At 43.5% G+C, this 17967-nt stretch overlaps 1 protein-coding gene across 1 annotated transcript in view; it reads right to left on the bottom strand.

Annotated features, from left to right (window-relative positions):
• MYO3B (myosin IIIB) overlaps positions 1-17539 on the bottom strand; it is a 426227-nt gene extending 408688 nt beyond the window's left edge. The window contains 1 exon segment of the mRNA XM_015407261.1: positions 17487-17539. Coding sequence (XP_015262747.1) covers positions 17487-17539 — 53 coding nt within the window.
• Between the last annotated feature and the right edge of the window lie 428 nt (positions 17540-17967).

Below are 17967 nucleotides of genomic sequence, written 5' to 3' on the forward strand. Positions count from 1 at the left end.
GGTGCAGGCCCACTGTTTGTCTTGGGGCTGCCTCCCCCCCCCCCCCGTGTGGCAGGGGCCATTGTTTTCCTTTACTGCAACTGGAAGACACCCATTAAACTTAAGGCTTTGCTCAAATGGAGCAATTGTTTAGTAAACACCAGCACATGGTTGACTTGTAGAAGTTTCTCTCACCAAAAAACAGACTATTAACTGTTGCATATGATTCCAGAGAAAGACTATACAAATTCTTGGAAATAAATTATTGTTATTGTAAGACAAGCCTCTATTCCAAAGCTGCAACCAAGAAAACACAAGGAGATTGAGGCTTTGAAGGGTACTCATGAAGGAACTAGAAAAGATTGTGAAGCGTAAGGAGGTTTTGTTGGAGATCCAGATGAAGATAATTCAGACTATGATATACCCCATTGCTATGTATGGATGTGAGAATTGGACAATGAAGAAAGCTGACAGGAAGAAAATTTACTCATCTGAAATGTGGTGTGGGAGGAGAGTTTTATGGATACCATGGACCACCAAAATGACAAATAAATGGGTTCTAGGTCAAATCTAGTCTGAATTCTCCATAAAAGTTATGATGACTGAACTGAGCTGAGCTACTGTACTTGGGTCCCATCATGAGAAGACAAGACACATGGGGAAAGGCAATAATGCTGGGAAAAGCTGAAGGCAGTAGGAAAAGCAGACGACACAACATGAGATGGATGGACTCAATAAAGGAAGCCACGGTCTTCAGTTTGCAAGGCCTGAGCAAGGTTGTTCATGATAGGACGTTTTGGAGGTCATTAATTCATAGGATCACCATAACTCAGAAGCACACATACTAACCAAAGGAACAAAATACATTTTTGCAGAGAAGTACTGGAAGGGAAGGCAACAGAAGGAAAAGGTAAGGTGATCTGGTTAATGCTTAAAAAATGAGAGTAAAGGCATAGGTTTAATTTCAAATGGGGATCAGGATTAAGATTAAGATTTATGTCACAGACTTTCTAGAAGAGGGTGGATTTTCACTGAGATTGGACGGTGTGGAACATCACAGGCATAAGAGGCAGCCAGAGAAAACACAAAGTGTTCAGAGAATAAGGGCCCTCAAATGGTCAGAGTTAGGCTGCGATCACACACACTGAATAATCTACTTTCAATGCACTTTCCATCTGGATTTTGTCAGTTCACACAGTAAAATCCAGTTGGAAAGTGTATTGCGAGTGGATTATTTCATGTGTGTGATCGCAGCCTTAGAGGAGCAAAAAGGCTCAGCTGGAAATTATAATGGCTAAGGAGGGCAGAGGTTGTGCTGGATATGAAAGGGACTGGAAGGCCAGCATACGATTTGAAGTGGAGGTTTCATAACACTGAGGCTACACATAAGTTTCACAATAGACTCTCAATACTGGCTCCATGGAGTGGTTTCTGGATACTAAAGCAGAGCCTGATCAGATGGTGCCTGATCTGACGGATGAATGATTTTGACAGTGGAAATCTGGACAGAGTGGAGAGGACCAAGGTGCAACCATGGAGTGTCAGAGAGAAGAAGGCTACTGTAGTCAAGAAGTGAGATTACTAGAGCAAGATAAGAATATCAGCACCATTAGGATGGAGATGGGCACCTAATAGTTTATTGTAGTGCTTGTAAAGCAGAGGGACTATCAACATTGCAAAAAAAAGTCCTGTGGGTCTAGCCAGTGCTGATCTATGGTTCATTTTTAACCACATGCCTTAAGCCCAACATGTCCATTCTTATTTTCTCTGACCAAAGCATTCAGCAACTCCTGCATGAATTCACAGCTGTCTGAACATCAATGTCTTAAACTTGCATTATGGCCCACCCAGCTGTTAAACAAAAAGATGTTGCTGGAGGAGCTAATGACAAGCAAAAGAAAAAAAATCAGTCAACAAATGTTCTGCTTTTACTAGTCTGACTTGACTGGGGGGGAAAGAGAAGACAAAGAACATGTCAATATCAGGAAGTAAAAGGTACAAAAGAACTTGAGACACATTAAGTAGCTTTTGACATTTGGCCAGGGAAAGGCAGTTGTAGGCTTGTTCTTTTTTTATTTCATCCCAGAGACTGAGGATTAGGTGTCTTGGTTTCTCCTCCCCGCCCCCCATCTGTTGGGTTGTTTCATCAACACGATGCTCAGACTAGGGGCTTTTCTACATCCCCCCCATAATTCTGTCTCCATACTGCTTCAGTTTATCCCTCCCATTTCTGCACACATTTTTGTGCCTTTAGTTTTCCTTTCATTAGTTTTGTTTTGTCATTTCACACTTTTTTCTGGTTCTTCTGAAACCACTTTTACCCCAATTTCTTTCTGGAAGTCAATTTGTGCATGATGTTTCTTAGCATTTTGGCATTTGGTAAGTTTTGCAACTTGTTTTTGTGCACATCATGTGTAATCATTTTTTAATATTCTTTTATTATGGCTAGGGGGCTCAAAGGCTGGACCTCTGAGAGGGCCTGATAACATTGTTCTTTTCCAGCCAAGATGCTTTCAGCTGATCCAGTATTTTGAAGCCTGCGTGAGATCTGTACTGTGCCCTGTATCTGATCAGCATCCATCAGTGTTCCACACCAGATCAGACACAAATGAGGCAAGCATCAACACAGTGGGAACAATCAGGAGTCATTCCAGACCATCTGTTCCTGTTTGCAATTGTTCCTGTTTTGGAAAAGGAATGCCAAACCCACTGTGCAACAAATGCCTATATTAATGATTGGCCTCCAGAAAATACAGAAAGGTATCTAAAGGTAGCCTGCACCTTTTCTCTGATTTTGGAGAACAGAGTGCTTTGGGGGACTTTGGGGAAGAGGAGCAAATATGTAACGCTTCTAGAAAGGTTATATTTACTTAAATGTGTATCTGTCATTTCATTTATAATCAGAACAACTTGGATGACTCTGGGTAAGTTGCAAGGAGTCTCTCGGCCTCTCTCTTATTCCCCCCATTATAAGAAAAAACCTGCAACTAGTCAGAAGTGGGAAAACCCGGTCATGCTGGTGGGAAACTGGCCAAGGGCATGTGAATCACTGCAGTCCAGTGCCATCTGCCTTTTCCATGAGGAAGGACATTCTGCACTTGGAACTCATCCCTGGTTTTATCAGAGTTCAACTCGCAACACAATACCTTGCATTTACCCCTGGTTATAACAGCATCAGTTTATACTGGGACAACTGTGGGGCGAAACCAGAGTGACCTCAATGTAATGTGGAAACAAAAAATACCCCGAGATAATTACAGGGGTGAACTCGAGTGTAGTGTAGAATGTAAGTTTGGGAACAGGGTGGAACCAGGATTTAAGGTCTAGTGCGGAATCACCCATTGACAGCACAGGGACGGAAGTTACCTGGACAGTGGGGAAAAGGAAATAGGAATGTTTTTTATTTTGGGTAACAGGAATAAAAAGTAGAAAAGAGTAAGATTTCATCTTAAAGACTAACAAAATTGTAGGGTATGAGCTTTTGTGAGTCACTGCTTGTGGGGTTAAATGGTATGGTTGGTCCAGTTGTTGTTGTTGTTGTTCAGTCGCACAGTCGAGTCCGACTCTTCGCGACCCCATGGACCAGATCACGCCAGGCCTTCCTGTCTTCCGCCATCCTCTGAGGTTTGCTCAATTTCATGTTTGTTGCATCTATGACACTGTCTAACCATCTCATACTTTGCCGTCCCCGTCTTCTTTGACCTTCAATTTTTCCCAGCATCAGGGTCTTCTCCAGTGAGTGCTCCCTTCTCATTTGGTGGCCAAAGTATTTGGGCTTCAGTTTCATTATCTGGCCTTCCAGGGAACAGTCAGATTGACTGATTTGATCTTCTTGCAGTCCAAGGGACTCTCAAGAGTCTTCTCCAGCACCATAGTTCAAAAGAATCTATTCTTTGGCACTCTGCCTTTCTTATAGTCCAAGTCTCGCAGCCATACATGACTACTGGGAATACCATTGCTTTGACCATGCGGACTTTTGTTGGCAGGGTGATGTCTTTACTTTTTATCATGCTGTTTAGGTTCGCCATCACTTTCCTCCCAAGGAGCAGGCGTCTTTTAATTTCATGGCTGCTGTCACAGTCTGCGGTGATCTGGGATCCCAGGAACGTGAAGTCTGTCACTACTTCCACAGCTTCCCCTTCTATTTGCCAAGGAGTGATGGGGCCGGATGCCATGATCTTAGTTTTTTTGATGTTGAGCTTCAAGCCCACTTTTGCGCTCTCCTCTTTTACTCTGAGCAAGAGGTTCTTTAGATCCTCTTCACTTTCAGCCATTAGAGTGGTATCATCTGCATATCTGAGGTTGTTGATCTTTTCCCCAGCAATCTTAATTCCCGCTTGTGATTCATCCAGGCCAGCATTTCGCATGATGTACTCTGCATATATATTAAATAAGCAAGGTGACAGTATACATCCTTGTCGTACTCCTTTTCCTATGCTGAACCAATCAGTTGTTCCATATCCGGTTCTAACTGTCGCTTCTTGGCCCTTATACAGGTTTCTCAAGAGACATGTGAGGTGGTCTGGTACTCCCATCTCTTTAAGGACCTGCCATAGTTTGTTGTGATCCACACAGTCAAAAGCTTTAGCATAGTCAATGAAGCAGAAGTAGATATTTTTCTGGTACTCTCTTGCTTTCTCCATAATCCAGCGAATGTTGGCAATTTGATCTCTAGTTCCTCTACCTCTTCGAAACCCAGCTTGTACTTCTGGCAGTTCTCTATCCATGTACTGTTGAAGCCTAGCTTGTAGGATCTTGAGCATGACCTTGCTAGCGTGTGATATGAGTGCAATTGTGCGATAGTTTGAACATTCCTTGGCATTGCCCTTCTTTGGGATTGGAATGTATACTGATCTTTTCCAATCCTGTGGCCACTGTTGCGTTTTCCAAATTTGCTGGCAAATGGAGTGCAGCACTTTAACAGCATCATCTTCTAAGACTTTGAATAGCTCAGCTGGGATACCATCACCTCCACTAGCTTTGTTGTTAGCAATGCTTTCTAAGGCCCATTTAACTTCACATTCCAGGATGTCTGGCTCGAGGTCAGTGATTATACCGTTGTGGTTGTCAAGGACATCGAGGTCTTTCTTGTATAGTTCTTCTGTGTATTCTTGCCATCTTTTCCTAATCTCTTCTGCTTCTGTTAGGTCCCTACCGTTTTTGTCCTTTATCATGGCCAGCTTTGCATGGAACGCTCCCTTGATTTCTCCAACTTTCTTGAAGAGATCTCTAGTCCTTCCCATTCTATTGTTTTCTTCTATTACTTTGCACTGTTCATTCAGGAAGGCCTCCTTATCTCTCCTTGCTGTTCTCTGGAAATCTGCGTTCAGTTGGGTAAATCTTTCCTTTTCGCCTTTGCCTTTCGCTTTCCTTCTTTCCTCTGCTATTTGTAAAGCCTCATCAGACAGCCACTTTGCTTTCTTGCATTTCTTTTTCTTTGGGATGGTGGTGATTGCTGCCACCTGTACAATGTCATGAACCTCCATCCATAGTTCTTCAGGCACTCTATCTATCAAATCTAGACCCTTGAATTTATTCTTCACCTCTACTGTATATTCATCAGGGATGCGATCTAGGTCAAACCTGAATGGCCTCATGGTTTTCCCGATTTTCTTCAGTTTAAGTCTGAATTTTGCAATGAGTAGCTCATGATCTGAACCACAGTCAGCTCCAGGTCTTGTTTTTACAGTAGCTCATGATCTGAGCCACAGTCAGCTCCAGGTCTTGTTTTTACTGTACCCACTTGTTAGCAGAGTGTTTTAAATAAAGCTACAAACACAGGAGCGTCTTTTCACCAGGTTACCAAGCTTACAAAGCTACAGAGCAATATTGCAAGGTTAAGGCTAATACTAGTCACTTTATTCCAGAACCACAATTTAGAAAGCTTAGAGATAGGATAGTATTCTAGGGCTGTGGTCACATGTACCAGATAATGTGGTGGTGGGGAGGGGAGGCTATTTGCGCCATTGCAATTTGACCCGCCACTACAGCGATCAGATGTGACAGTGGTGAACCTGGGGGTTTTTTTCTGTCGATGAGTGTTTCGGCGCGCTTCAACAAGGAAGCAGGGAGGCAGTAGGAGCGCACTGGAGCAATCAGACGGAGACAGTCCATCTGCGGCCTGTTGCAAACAATTTGCAAGTGGACTTTCCAAGGTACTTTTTTACTCCGCAGCTTTGGCCGGGCAGTATGGGTTGGGGGCGGGGGCGCGATGCTTGCCAGATGTTTCCATGTGATCACACCCTTAAAATCCGCCCGGCATTCATGGGTATCGCACGGCAAATGCTGCGTGTGATCAGGGCCTAGTCTAGTTTACTAAGGATGGACACAGATGGTGAGAGGCCATCTGTGTCATAGTGCTAAGTGTGTCCTCCCTCTCAGTGTGTGCAAGGAGAAGAGGAAAGAGTTGAAGGAGAGAATGAACAAAAGGAAGGAAGTCTCCCTGAGAATACATATCAAAGGGGACAGTGGCAGAAGAGTAAACATAGGAAGAAAGCGTAGGGTTTGCCCTCTCTAACTGTCTAACTCTCTTGCCATGTAGTCTGGAGGCTGAAGCAGGGGACAGCGTCCAGTCCTTCACTTCCAGCACTGCTCACTTCTTCAGATATCTGAAGAAGTGAGCAGTGATTCACAAAAGCTCATACGCTACTACATATTTTGATAGCCTTTAAGGTGCTACTGGACTCTTGACTCTTTTCTGCTGATACAGACAGACTAACAGAGCTACCCAGATTCATCTGTCTCCAAGGAATAAAAAATAATGCTCACGAGAACACAATTCTATCGCTTCAGGCAGTTATGGAAAATTAGGAGGGCTATTGGTCTTGATATAGTTTGTAACCTGAAAGAACAAGGACAGAAGATTCCAAATCACTTTCCTGATTGTTGTGCATATGGCCTTATAAACCTAGACAAGAATGATCCTCAGAATAATAGGAATCATTTGCATAGCACCTTATAGAAAGTTTTGTTATGCCAATAAAGGTTTCTGTTCTGTTCTAGAAATAGAAAGGGATGCTGGCTCATGAGGACTAGTAGGAAGAGCTAAAATTAAGGGGAGTCACTCAAGAACTAGGCTTTGTGAAATTCAGTAAACCCTCCCTTAGGGTTTCATTTGCCAGTTTATGGCAGGAGACATCCAGGTCACTGCAGCCTTTGCCCACTTATGCTCACCTGTTGGGGCCAAACAAGGGGGAGGATTGTACTGGGGAGAAAAATTAAAAAGAAAAATAAGATTACTATAAATTTCTGGCAATTTCTAGAGCTAATCCCTGTCACTTCTGGGTGGCACCAGGAATTGCCAGGAACTCTGCATTCAGACCTTCCTGTAAGTTGACAAGGCATTTTTTTTTCTTTTTAAATTTTCTCCTGGGTCAGTGTCGTTCCCCCCACAACCCTCCCACCGGTTTCCAGACAGTGCCTGGCAACCCTCCCTTCCCCCCCCCCTTCTTTACCTCTGTCATTTGAGCTCTACTCTGAGGGGAAATGAGGGAAACTACTTCTTCTTACTCTCTAGGTAAAGGTAAAGGTTTTCCTTGCTCAAAAGCCAGTCGAATCCGACTCTAGGGCGTAGTGCTCATCTCCGTTTCCAAGCTGAAGAGCCAGCACTGTCTGAAGACAGTTCCATGGTTATGTGGCCGGCATGACTAGACACCAAGGCGCATGGAATGCTGTTACCTTCCCACCAAAGCGGTATTTATCTACTTGCAATTTCTTGCTTTCGAAGTGCTAGGTTGGCAGGAGCTGGGACCAGAGACGGGAGCTCACTCTGTCATGCGGCACTCGGGTCTTGAACTGCTGAACTACTGACCTTCCAGTCTGCAGTTCAGCGTCTACAGTTGTGTAAAACTTGGATCCAACCATATATTTGTTGGAAATGTAAGTGTTTACAAGTTCTGACAATCCAGTCATTATAGGGTTAACTTGTTTACCTGGTACTGTTATTGTTTAGACTGACCTGGAAGGGAAACCTGGCACAGAGCCAATGGGGAATTAGCCCGGGAAAAGTAATTTCTGTTGTGATAAGTGATTGGTTGTTTGTTCCAGGTGACTTCCTTTCTAGGGGTCGAGAAGAAGGACAGATTCTCCATTATCTGTGCGTTAGTGTGTAACACTGGTTGAAACTGTAAACAGCTTAGAAAATGTAGTTCTTAGGAGTTCTGTTATTTTGTAGGTTCCCTGTATACCTTTAACCCTTAGAAATAAAGCAAAAAAATCTTTTCTTTCCAATAGAGCAAGATCCATTGATACTCTGAGTAATTTAAATACTTTTGACTATTTTTACAACAATATTAAGAAAAGCTAATTTATTTATTTATTTTTTTAGCCTATGGACAATGCACACAGAGAGGTAGCAGGCGAAAGCACAAGCCTTGCCTCCCCATGAGTGTTTATCGCTATACAGGCACTGAACGTGTCCACCTTTAAACTGTTTGCACATAGACTCCATTTACATTAATAGGAATACTGGAAAAGCAGTATTCCAGTCATAGGGATGTGTGAACAGTACCATATAAGGCTCAACACATACTAGTGGAAGGTGGGGCCAATGTGCCCGATCAATGGTGAGAGTTGGGGCCAGTGCACACAATCCAGCAAATATTTGAATAGTTTAAATCTCCCATAACCACAACATCCTGTCTCTGTGAAAGTTTAGCAAGCTGTTGTACAAATGCATCATCCAGTTCCTCCGGTTGGTTCGGAGGTCTGTAGTATATCCCCACAACAATATCCCCTTCTTTTTTCCCTCACTCTATCCTTACCCACACACTTTCAACAGGGCAACTCTCGAAATCCTGAATTTCAGTGCAAGCGTATTCTTTCTTGACATATAGTGCCACCCCGCCTTCTTTTTTGTTTATTCTGTTCCGTTTGAACAAGGTATATCCTTCAATCACTGTGCTCCATGTATGAGACTCATCCCATCAAGTCTCAGTGATACCTATCAGATCATACTTACTTTCCAATATTTGAAGTTCAAGTTCCTCCTGTGTATTTCCCATGCTCTGTGCATTAGTATAAAGACACCTCAGATTACAGACATCCTTCCCTACCATAGGTCCCTTCGAATTTACCTGAAAAATACTGAATTCACCTCTCCCCCGTTCATTCATTCTCTGGTCACTCCCTTTCTTGAACTTAGTGTTGGGGATGCCGCACAACCGTCAGGGTGAAGATAAAACAGTGATTTACTAGAGATAGGGCGGCTCAGCATAATAGGGGTGAGCCCAGTCACATAGAAACCACTGAAGTGTATGCAGAACAAAACACAGTGTACAGCCATGGTCCAAGATACCTCACTGTTGGATTGAAGTCTAAGTTTGAGAAGGATGAGGAAGAGGAGGTTGGATTTATATCCCGCCCTTTGTTGGAAGTTCCACATGCTTTTATCCCCTGCCTCAGACCTCCAGATTGAGTGGCAAGAGAGGCTAGATAGCTAGATAGACACAATGGGTGATTTCTCACAAGAGCTGCCTCGCAGCACAGCGCCGTTTGCCTCGACACAAACGTGTCAATTTCACACCCGAAGCTCCGGGGCTGCATTTGACTCGGGGCTTCGCTGATTTCCTCCGCAGTTTCATGATCCTCAAAAACCAGGATCACGAAACTGCGGAGGAAATAGGGCAAAGTCCCGAGTCAAAATGCAGCCCCGGAGCTTCGGGTGTGAAATTGACACGTTTGTGTCGAGGCAAACAACGCTGTGCTGCGAGGTAGCTCTCGTGAGAAATCACCCAATGACCTTTCTTCCTGTATCTACTCTTCTGCTACTGTCCTCTTTGATATGCAGAATTGTAATGGCCAATGGCTACACAATAAATTTTACTACTACTACTACTACTACTACTATTTGATATGCAGATTGTAACCTCAGGGACCAGTTTCCCTTTCCTGCTTCTCTTTTACTCTGAATGAAGACTTGCTCTCTACCAGCACACACCAAGAGAGGGACATGCGGTCCTCTCTTGGCACCATGAAGCAGATGGGCCTCTTCGCCATCCTCCTCCATCCTTTAGCTAGTAAATTAGTAATCTATCAATCTCTCCTCTTTCCTATCCAAAGTGTACTTCTCAAATAAAGAGAGAAGTATTGCTCTTCTAAACTTACAGTGTGGCTCAGTAAGCTGAGTAACCTGGTAAAGTGAAGCTCCTGCATTTGTAGCTTTATTTAAGCATTATGCTAACTAATGATTACTGGACTAACCACACCAGTTAACCTCAATACCCTTCACTACCTGAAGGAGTCTCAGAGTGACTTACAATCTCCTTCCCCTCCCCCTCCCCACAACAGACACCCTGTGAGGTAGGTGGGGCTGAGAGAGATGTCTTGAGAACTGCTTGTGAGAGAACAGCTCTGAAAGAGCTTATGACTGACCCAAAGTCACACCAGCAGCTGCATGTGGAGGAGTGGGGAATCAAACCCAGTTCTCCCAGATTAGAGTCCATGCTCCTAACCACTACACCAAACTGGTTCTCTAGGAAAGGCTCCTGAGCTTTCTTTGCTTAGGAAATTCATTCTTCAAGCCTGAGAATCTCTGCCAGTTTTATGTAGCGCCAACAGAAAAAGGAAGGAAATAACAGATATGTCCACACAGAAATGAAACTCCACCTGGGAAAATCTTCAGCAATTGTTAAGATTAAGCATTAGCATTCTGTGTGAATCAAATGGGGAGACAGGGGACCTAGTATGGTTGATACTTTATTTTTGCCAGCCAAAGAAACGAAGGAAGATGGTGACAGAAGGAAGCCAAATATACCGATTGAATCCCTACATGACACTGCAGAACAGGACACATCACCAGATCCTCCAAGGACAAGTCAACGACATCAAATTGAGTTGAATAGACTTATACCTAGGATACTCTCTAAATATAATCATCAGCTTTGCTCATATGAGGGCTGGTTTGTATTTCCTGACCTTTTGAGTCTCCCAAGAATGCTGAAATGGAACTAAATCGCTATGTTTTGGGGTTAGCTTATTTCCAGTTGCTGCATATTTTTCTTTCAAGTCTAATTAAAAATAGATGGGCAGACAGAAGTTAATAATGTTGTTTCAGAGCAGGGCTTTCCTTTCTGGGGGAACACGCCGGAACGGAGTTCCAGAACCTCGTCAACAAAATTCTTTTAAAATGTTTAAAAGTTCATGAGTTTTCAGTATGCAGATTGAAAACGTCACCTCCCTCTTGAGAGTTCCAGCACCCCTTTTTCAAAAAAAGGGGGGGGGCTGTTTCAGAGTGTTCTCTGAATAAGCTAGTTTAATCATGGAGTATATTAATATAAAGTCTACTTCCATTGTAAAAGTGTTTTTCATTCAATAATTGGACTTTGAAAGCTCTACATGAAGATCTCGGCTAAGAGTTGCCTACCACAGTACGAACATGAAATGTGAAAGGGAAATGCACAGTGCCATCCTAAGCAGAATGATACCTTTCTAAATCCATGAAGTCAAAGTATTTGCTTAGCAATGCACTGATAACGTTTTTATATTCACAATGGAAAACAAGCCAAACATATTTCCAGTTCATACATTTAAACCAGTGTTTAGCCACCGTATCCCAACATCACACATAATTTGATGCAAATATAAAATGCACACAAACTTCACCATAAAACGACAGTCTTTTTATAGTGCCCAGAGGACTCACTCTGTTTGAAAACCTACATACACTGTTTATCAACTATATTTCTTCTCATAGTCCTTTCACTGTGGTGAGGTTATAACATCCTCATGAGGTGAAACATTCTACACATTTCAGCTGCTGTTCTAAATTATTCCACATAGCAAGTGACTGTTGAGGCCATTTTCTCCACTGAAGTACAAACCTTTTGGTGGGACTTTCATGTTGGTGTAGATAAAAATTCCCACAACCACTCTCAGTGAGTCACACCTTGTGAACAGTTCACCACATGATAACAGCCTCTACACACAGCTATATAAATGGTCACCATTTTGGTTTCTACATCTGGTGACTTTCATGCAACTGATCATACAAAGACTACTTACACTCACACACTATTTTGACTAGTATCTGTGAGACCCAGATTCGAATCCCTAATCTGTCACGAAAGCTCCCAGGGTGACTTTGGACCAGTCACATGTGCTCGGCCCAACCTAACTCACAGGGTTGTGGGGATAAAATGGAGCAGAGGACAACAAAGTAAGCCAGTTTGGGTCCCTATTGGAGTGAAAGGGAGGGTGTAAATTAAGTTAAATAACTAAATTCTTACCCCTAAAAAAAGGGTACTTAGTCATTAACTGAAAACTTAATTGAGAATGCAGGATAAGAACCTTTAAAATACCTAAATATGAAAGACTGGTGGTTCTGAATTTAACATTTCCCTAATAATGTAATCACCTCTACTCATTTGCTGCTTTTTGGTGAAGTGCCTGTTTCTCTCAACACACAGTGCGTTCAGTGAGGAAAATGTAATTATTTTCTATGGGTCAAGATAATGATTAATTTGCAAAAAAAAATTGTTTCTTGCAAAGTAAATCAATTCATGAAAAAGGGTAAATCAATTCTTGAAAAAACAAGGCAGCAGGGAAAAAATAAATCAGAGACTGTCAGCAATTTCACCACTGGCTCCCATGCCTTTACAGATCCTGAAAGGGAAGGAACGGTCATTACAGAGCCCATGTGTCTATCCAATAGGGACATTGACAGTTTAATCCGAAAGACAGTTATAGCCTTCTAAACTAATTGACTTCCGTGAGTTTAGAAGGACTCAACTCTGCTTAGGATGGCATCGTGAGAACCTCAGCTGCCCGTGAATGGGGCCACTGATTATTGTACAATCAAGATCATATATCCAACCATATTGAGAAATCAGCACAAGAAAGCATTGACAATGATTGAATTATTGGTTACGTAAGTGACTGACAGGACTAAGAACTAACTATTCTACTGAGATTTTCCTGCACCACAAGCCTGTTGTGAAACCAAAGAACGTGCTGTTACTTTAGCAAAGTGGCTGTGTGGGTGGTTTAAATACAGGGGGGGGGGGACGGAGGGATAATAGCTGTTAGACTTCAACTTTGCCCTAGACGTGGTGTTGAAATGAAGTTTATAATCTCCTGAGCACACTCTGTTACAAACTGCAGGTGGATAATCAAGTGAGTTTGAACTATGCTCCCTGGATGCGGAAAATCAATACCCGAGAAGATTTTTTTGCTACACCTTCCTTTGACAGCAATTAAACAGCAAGGACAAAAGGCACATGGCATTCAGTGTTAGATGGAAGGGACAGAAAACACTATAGAAGAACAACAACGACCCATTCGACCAAAGTAGCCTGTCACTCTGTTCTGAGAAGATGCGCTCATAAGCAGTGTCCCCTCTAAGCTGAGTCAGAGTGAGCTAGCTCACAGTTTTTTAGCCTCCGGCTCACCCATTTTTGTCTTAGCTCAGGAAGGGTGGCTCCAGAGCAAACTAATTTATGCAGTAGCCAAATTGCTCACTCACAGCTTTAATGCCAGTAGCTCACAAAGTAGACCTTTTGCTCACAAGACTCGACAGCTTAGAGGGAGCATTGCTCATAAGATGGGGGAAAGAAATCTAAAAAGGCAGGGGGGGAGAGAAAAGAACTACAGACTTATATTAGCGACCTAATTTTTCTATCTAAAAAAAGGGCTTACATTATGTTGGACTTTTGTCCCGCAAACTGAGTTTCAGACTTCTTCAGGACTTAAAAGGAGGTTTTCTTCTGGGTATCTCTCTGCTTGAGATACAACACACAGCTTATTTTCCATAGCATTCCCTGACATCTCCCCTGTCACAAAGTATGGCGTGTGCTGCTAACTTAAGATGCCTGTCGTGGAGGATACGGATAAACTGGTGCAACCTCCAAGCCGCTTCACTTCATTGTTGCTACAGATTAATGTGATGCTAATTGGTCCTGAGTCTGATCTATTTATCGAGCCTTTTTACACGTTTCGGGCCGCGGAATAAAAGCCACTTAGCTGTTAACTGACTGGGAGCAAGCGCCGGCTGTTTCGTTTATTTCTTAATGCATTTGTCTATTGCTTTCCAATGCACTTTTAGCTTTGAAGGGCAATCGGTCATCTTCCAGAACGTTTAAAGTGGCAGATTTATTAGCTTGCCTTTTCAAGTAGTTTTTTCTTAAAAACAGTCATTAGTCTTAGGTCATGAAAATATAATAACAATAAACAGTTAATAGGGACTGCAGCCCTTATGTGCCAATGATCATTCTTGCTCAAGATGAAATATTTTCATCGGTAAGCTAATTGTTATGCATTCCCAGCATGCACGCAGTAGCCTAGCGTGACACCAATTTACATAATTTGCCTTCTCTAAGAGGCTTCAAACAATAATAATAGGCATGTGAGATAGAATCTATTAATTTTAAAGTTACTTTGGCTGCTATCTTTATGGAGGGACTTATCAAAAGAAACCGTACATTAAGATTCATAAATTATAAATGTATTATTCAGGGTTATCAGACACGGAACATTTTGGAATTGGGAGTTTAAGTCAGGAGAAACCGAATGGCTCACATTTTTCCCCTGTGGGAGTGGGCTGAAATCAAATGGCAGGAGAGGCTTAGGATCCAATGATTAGTCAGATCAGCACTGAACTGGGAAGTCAGTTTAAGTCAGGGTTGCCAAGCCCAGGTGGGGTAGGGTTGCCAATCTCCAGGTGGCAACTGAAGATCTCCCACTATTACAATTGATCTCCAGATGACCAAATCAGTTCCCCTGGAGAAAATGGCTGCTTTGGAGGGTGGATTCTATGGCATTATACCCTGATGCGGTCTCTCCCTTCCCCAAACCCTGCCTTCCCCAGGCTCCACCCCCAAATCTCCAGATATTACCCAACCCAGAGTTGGCAACATTAAGGTGGGGACTGGAGTTCCCCCAGATGACAAAGATCAATTCCCCTGGTGAAAAATGGCTGATTTGGAGGGTGGACAGTATGGCATTATACCCTCTTGAGGCCCCTTTCACTACCCTTGAGAGGCCTCGCCCCCAAATCTCCAGGAGTTTCCCAACCTGGTGCTGGGAACCTTCCCCCCCCCCCCCCCCCCGCGCCCGCGCCCAGACAACAGATAAAGGACCTAGCAGCAGGAGAAACCAAGAAGAAATGCTCCCTCTAAGCTGCGGAGTCTTGTGAGCAAAAATTGTACTTTGTGAGCTACTGGGATTAAAGTTGTGAGCGAAATTCCATGAAATTCTGAGGAAGCTGCATTTACAGTCAGAAGGGGAAAAACCCACCAAACCTCACAGTGCATGTGCACTGAAAGGGGTGGTGGTGATGGCTCTTTGGGTTGGCATACAGAAATATGTTTCCTTTCCTGCCTGAGAATGGCAGCAGAAACTGTTCCCAAATGACCTTGCACCCTATAATATAACATCATATTTTTACACTTACTCAGGTTTAGGGTATGACTAATATGATCAATGGTTTTACTGCCCAGTTTGGGGAGTGGGGGTTGCTCCTGATGTATCAAACAGCGCAAAGGTAATTTTCTGTCATGAATTATTCATGCTATTGTGACATTTGATATATTATAAAATATTTAGAGAGCCACTAAATTCACTCATGATAATTGAACTGATTTTTTTAAATGATTCCTCCGAGACCTGAAAAAGGAGCTTACTCTGGGGTTGCCAATCTCCAGGTGTGGCCTGAAGGTACCCCACAATTAAAACTGATCTCCAGAATACAGAGATCAGGACCTCTGGAGAAAATGGCTGCTTGGGAGGATGGACCGTATGACATTATACCCAGATGAGGTCCTGCCCTCCCCAGGCTCCACCTCCAAATCTCCAGGAATTTCCCAAGTCAAGGTTGGCAACCCTAGCCTGAACTAAAGTGTACTTTTTTTACAGTGTGGCAACAAGCTTAGATAGATGAAAATTCAGTTCTGTTAGCAGCCGTTTGACACAGAACAAAATTAGTTTCAGAGAGTGGCCCTGTTGGTCTGCAATAGACCAGTTTGGTATGAGTCCAGCAGCACCTTAGAGACCAACAAATTTTTCTGCTTATAAGCTTTCAAGAGTCAAAACTCCCTTCATCAAATACTGCACAAAGAAATTACAGAAATAACTGGCATCTGGGGGGGGGGTATTTTTGCATTTGTGTGTGTGTGCGTGTGTGCATGCCCGTGCCTGGAAGTAATGGCGACCTCTGGCAACTTCTACTTGGGTATGGAGGACGTTCAGAGAACTGGTTCGATAGTCAGCCCTGCTTAGTTTCTGAGATCTGACGAGATCGGGCATGCCTGGGCTATCCAGGTCAGGGCTGAAATAACTGGTATCTGATGAATGAAACTTTGACTCTGGAAAGCTCGTACCCCCAAATCTTGTTGGTTTCTAAGGTGCTACAGGACTCAAATCTAGCAGGACAGAATTAGTCTTGTCAGGGCTTATTAGGGCTGTTGTGATGATAAAAAGGAAGAAGGGAAAATACTGTAAACTCCTCTTACTCCTTGGGGGATAGGTGTGATTAAAAATTACAGATAAATAGAAGCATCCTCAGGCATGCAAAACCAGGATTTAAGCCTTTTTTTAAAGTACAGAAATGATGGGAATATGCAATATAACTTTCTGTCTCATGGGTTGCCAGGTCTGTGTTGGGAAATACCTGGAGATTCTGTGGGTGGAGCCTGAGGGGAGTTTGAGAAGGGTAGGGACTTCCATGTGGTATAATGGCCATAGAGTCCACCTGCCGAAGTGGCCATTTTCTCCACGTGATCTGATCTCTGGAGATCAGTTGTAATAACCAGAGATCTCCAGCCACCACCTGGAGGCATTTCGGGGCATGTCCCTTCTTCCAGTTTGGTGTAGTGGTTAAGTGCACGGACTCTAATCTGGGAGAACCGGGTTTGATTCCCCACTCCTCCACTTGCACCTGGCTGGATGACCTTGGGCAAGTCGTAGTTCTGATAAGAACTGTTCTTAAAAAAGAGCAGTTTCTGTCAAGAGCTCTCTCAGCCCCACCTACCTCACAGGGTGTCTGTTGTGGGGAGGGGAAGGGGAAGGAATTTGTAAGCCGCTCTGAGACACCTTTGTGTAGTGAAGGGCGGGGTATAAATCCAATCTCTTCTTCTTCTTCTTCTCTTCCTGCTAGCCTTGTGAAAATTTAGAATTGGATTGTTTACCAAAAGTTTCCTCTGGCTAAATGCTGACGGCTGCAGAGTTGGGCCTGCTTCCAATTTCTTGGAGGATAGGAATGCCGCAGCATTCCCAAAATGCATCCTAGCCTGAGTGACACATGACTCAAAAAGCTAAAATGGACTTTATAGCCAAGTATATTGGCAATTCATGTTTTTTTCAAAGTTTGAAAGATATTTCTTGTTTAAATTCTTAGTCAAGGTCCTTATGAGAAATAGTGTAGCCTTTTGAGTTTTTCATATATATGGTTTTTTAAAAATAAAAAATACAAACAAGCAATAATTTTTGTTATACTTCACAAGCCATAGGCAAGACTCCACCTGGATTTTGCAGGGTCCTTCCAGGGCGAGATCTTCTTTATTCTGGTCGACACCTACACTAAGTGGCTGGAGGTGACACCAGTTCCGTTGACCTCGTCCTGATCTGCCATCTGTGCGATGTGGCAGATCTTCAGCTCCCATGGCATACCTGACTCATTAGTAACAGACAATGGCACAGCCTTTACCTCCACGGAGTTTCAGGAGTTCATGCAGTACTATGGCATTAGGCACATCTGCTCCGCTCCCTTCCACCCCGCCACTAATGGTCAGGTGGAGCGCATGGTCCGGACGACAAAAGAGGCGCTGCGTCGCATGGACCGGGGAGACTGGGACTACAAGCTGGCCACCTTCCTGTTCAGCCAGTGCACAACCCCGCACTCTACCACCGGACGCAGTCCTGCAGAACTACTCACGGGTCGCTCCCTGATGACCCGTCTGGACTGCCTCCATCCAGACAGCACACCAGAACACAGTGCAAGCTCAGAAGACCAGGAGGCCTTGCGAGGGTTCTTTCCAGAGGACCCTGTGTACGCCCGGA

The sequence above is a fragment of the Gekko japonicus genome, unplaced genomic scaffold, assembly GCF_001447785.1.
Source record: "Gekko japonicus isolate JY-2015 unplaced genomic scaffold, Gekko_japonicus_V1.1 scaffold66, whole genome shotgun sequence".
NCBI lineage: Eukaryota > Metazoa > Chordata > Lepidosauria > Squamata > Gekkonidae > Gekko > Gekko japonicus.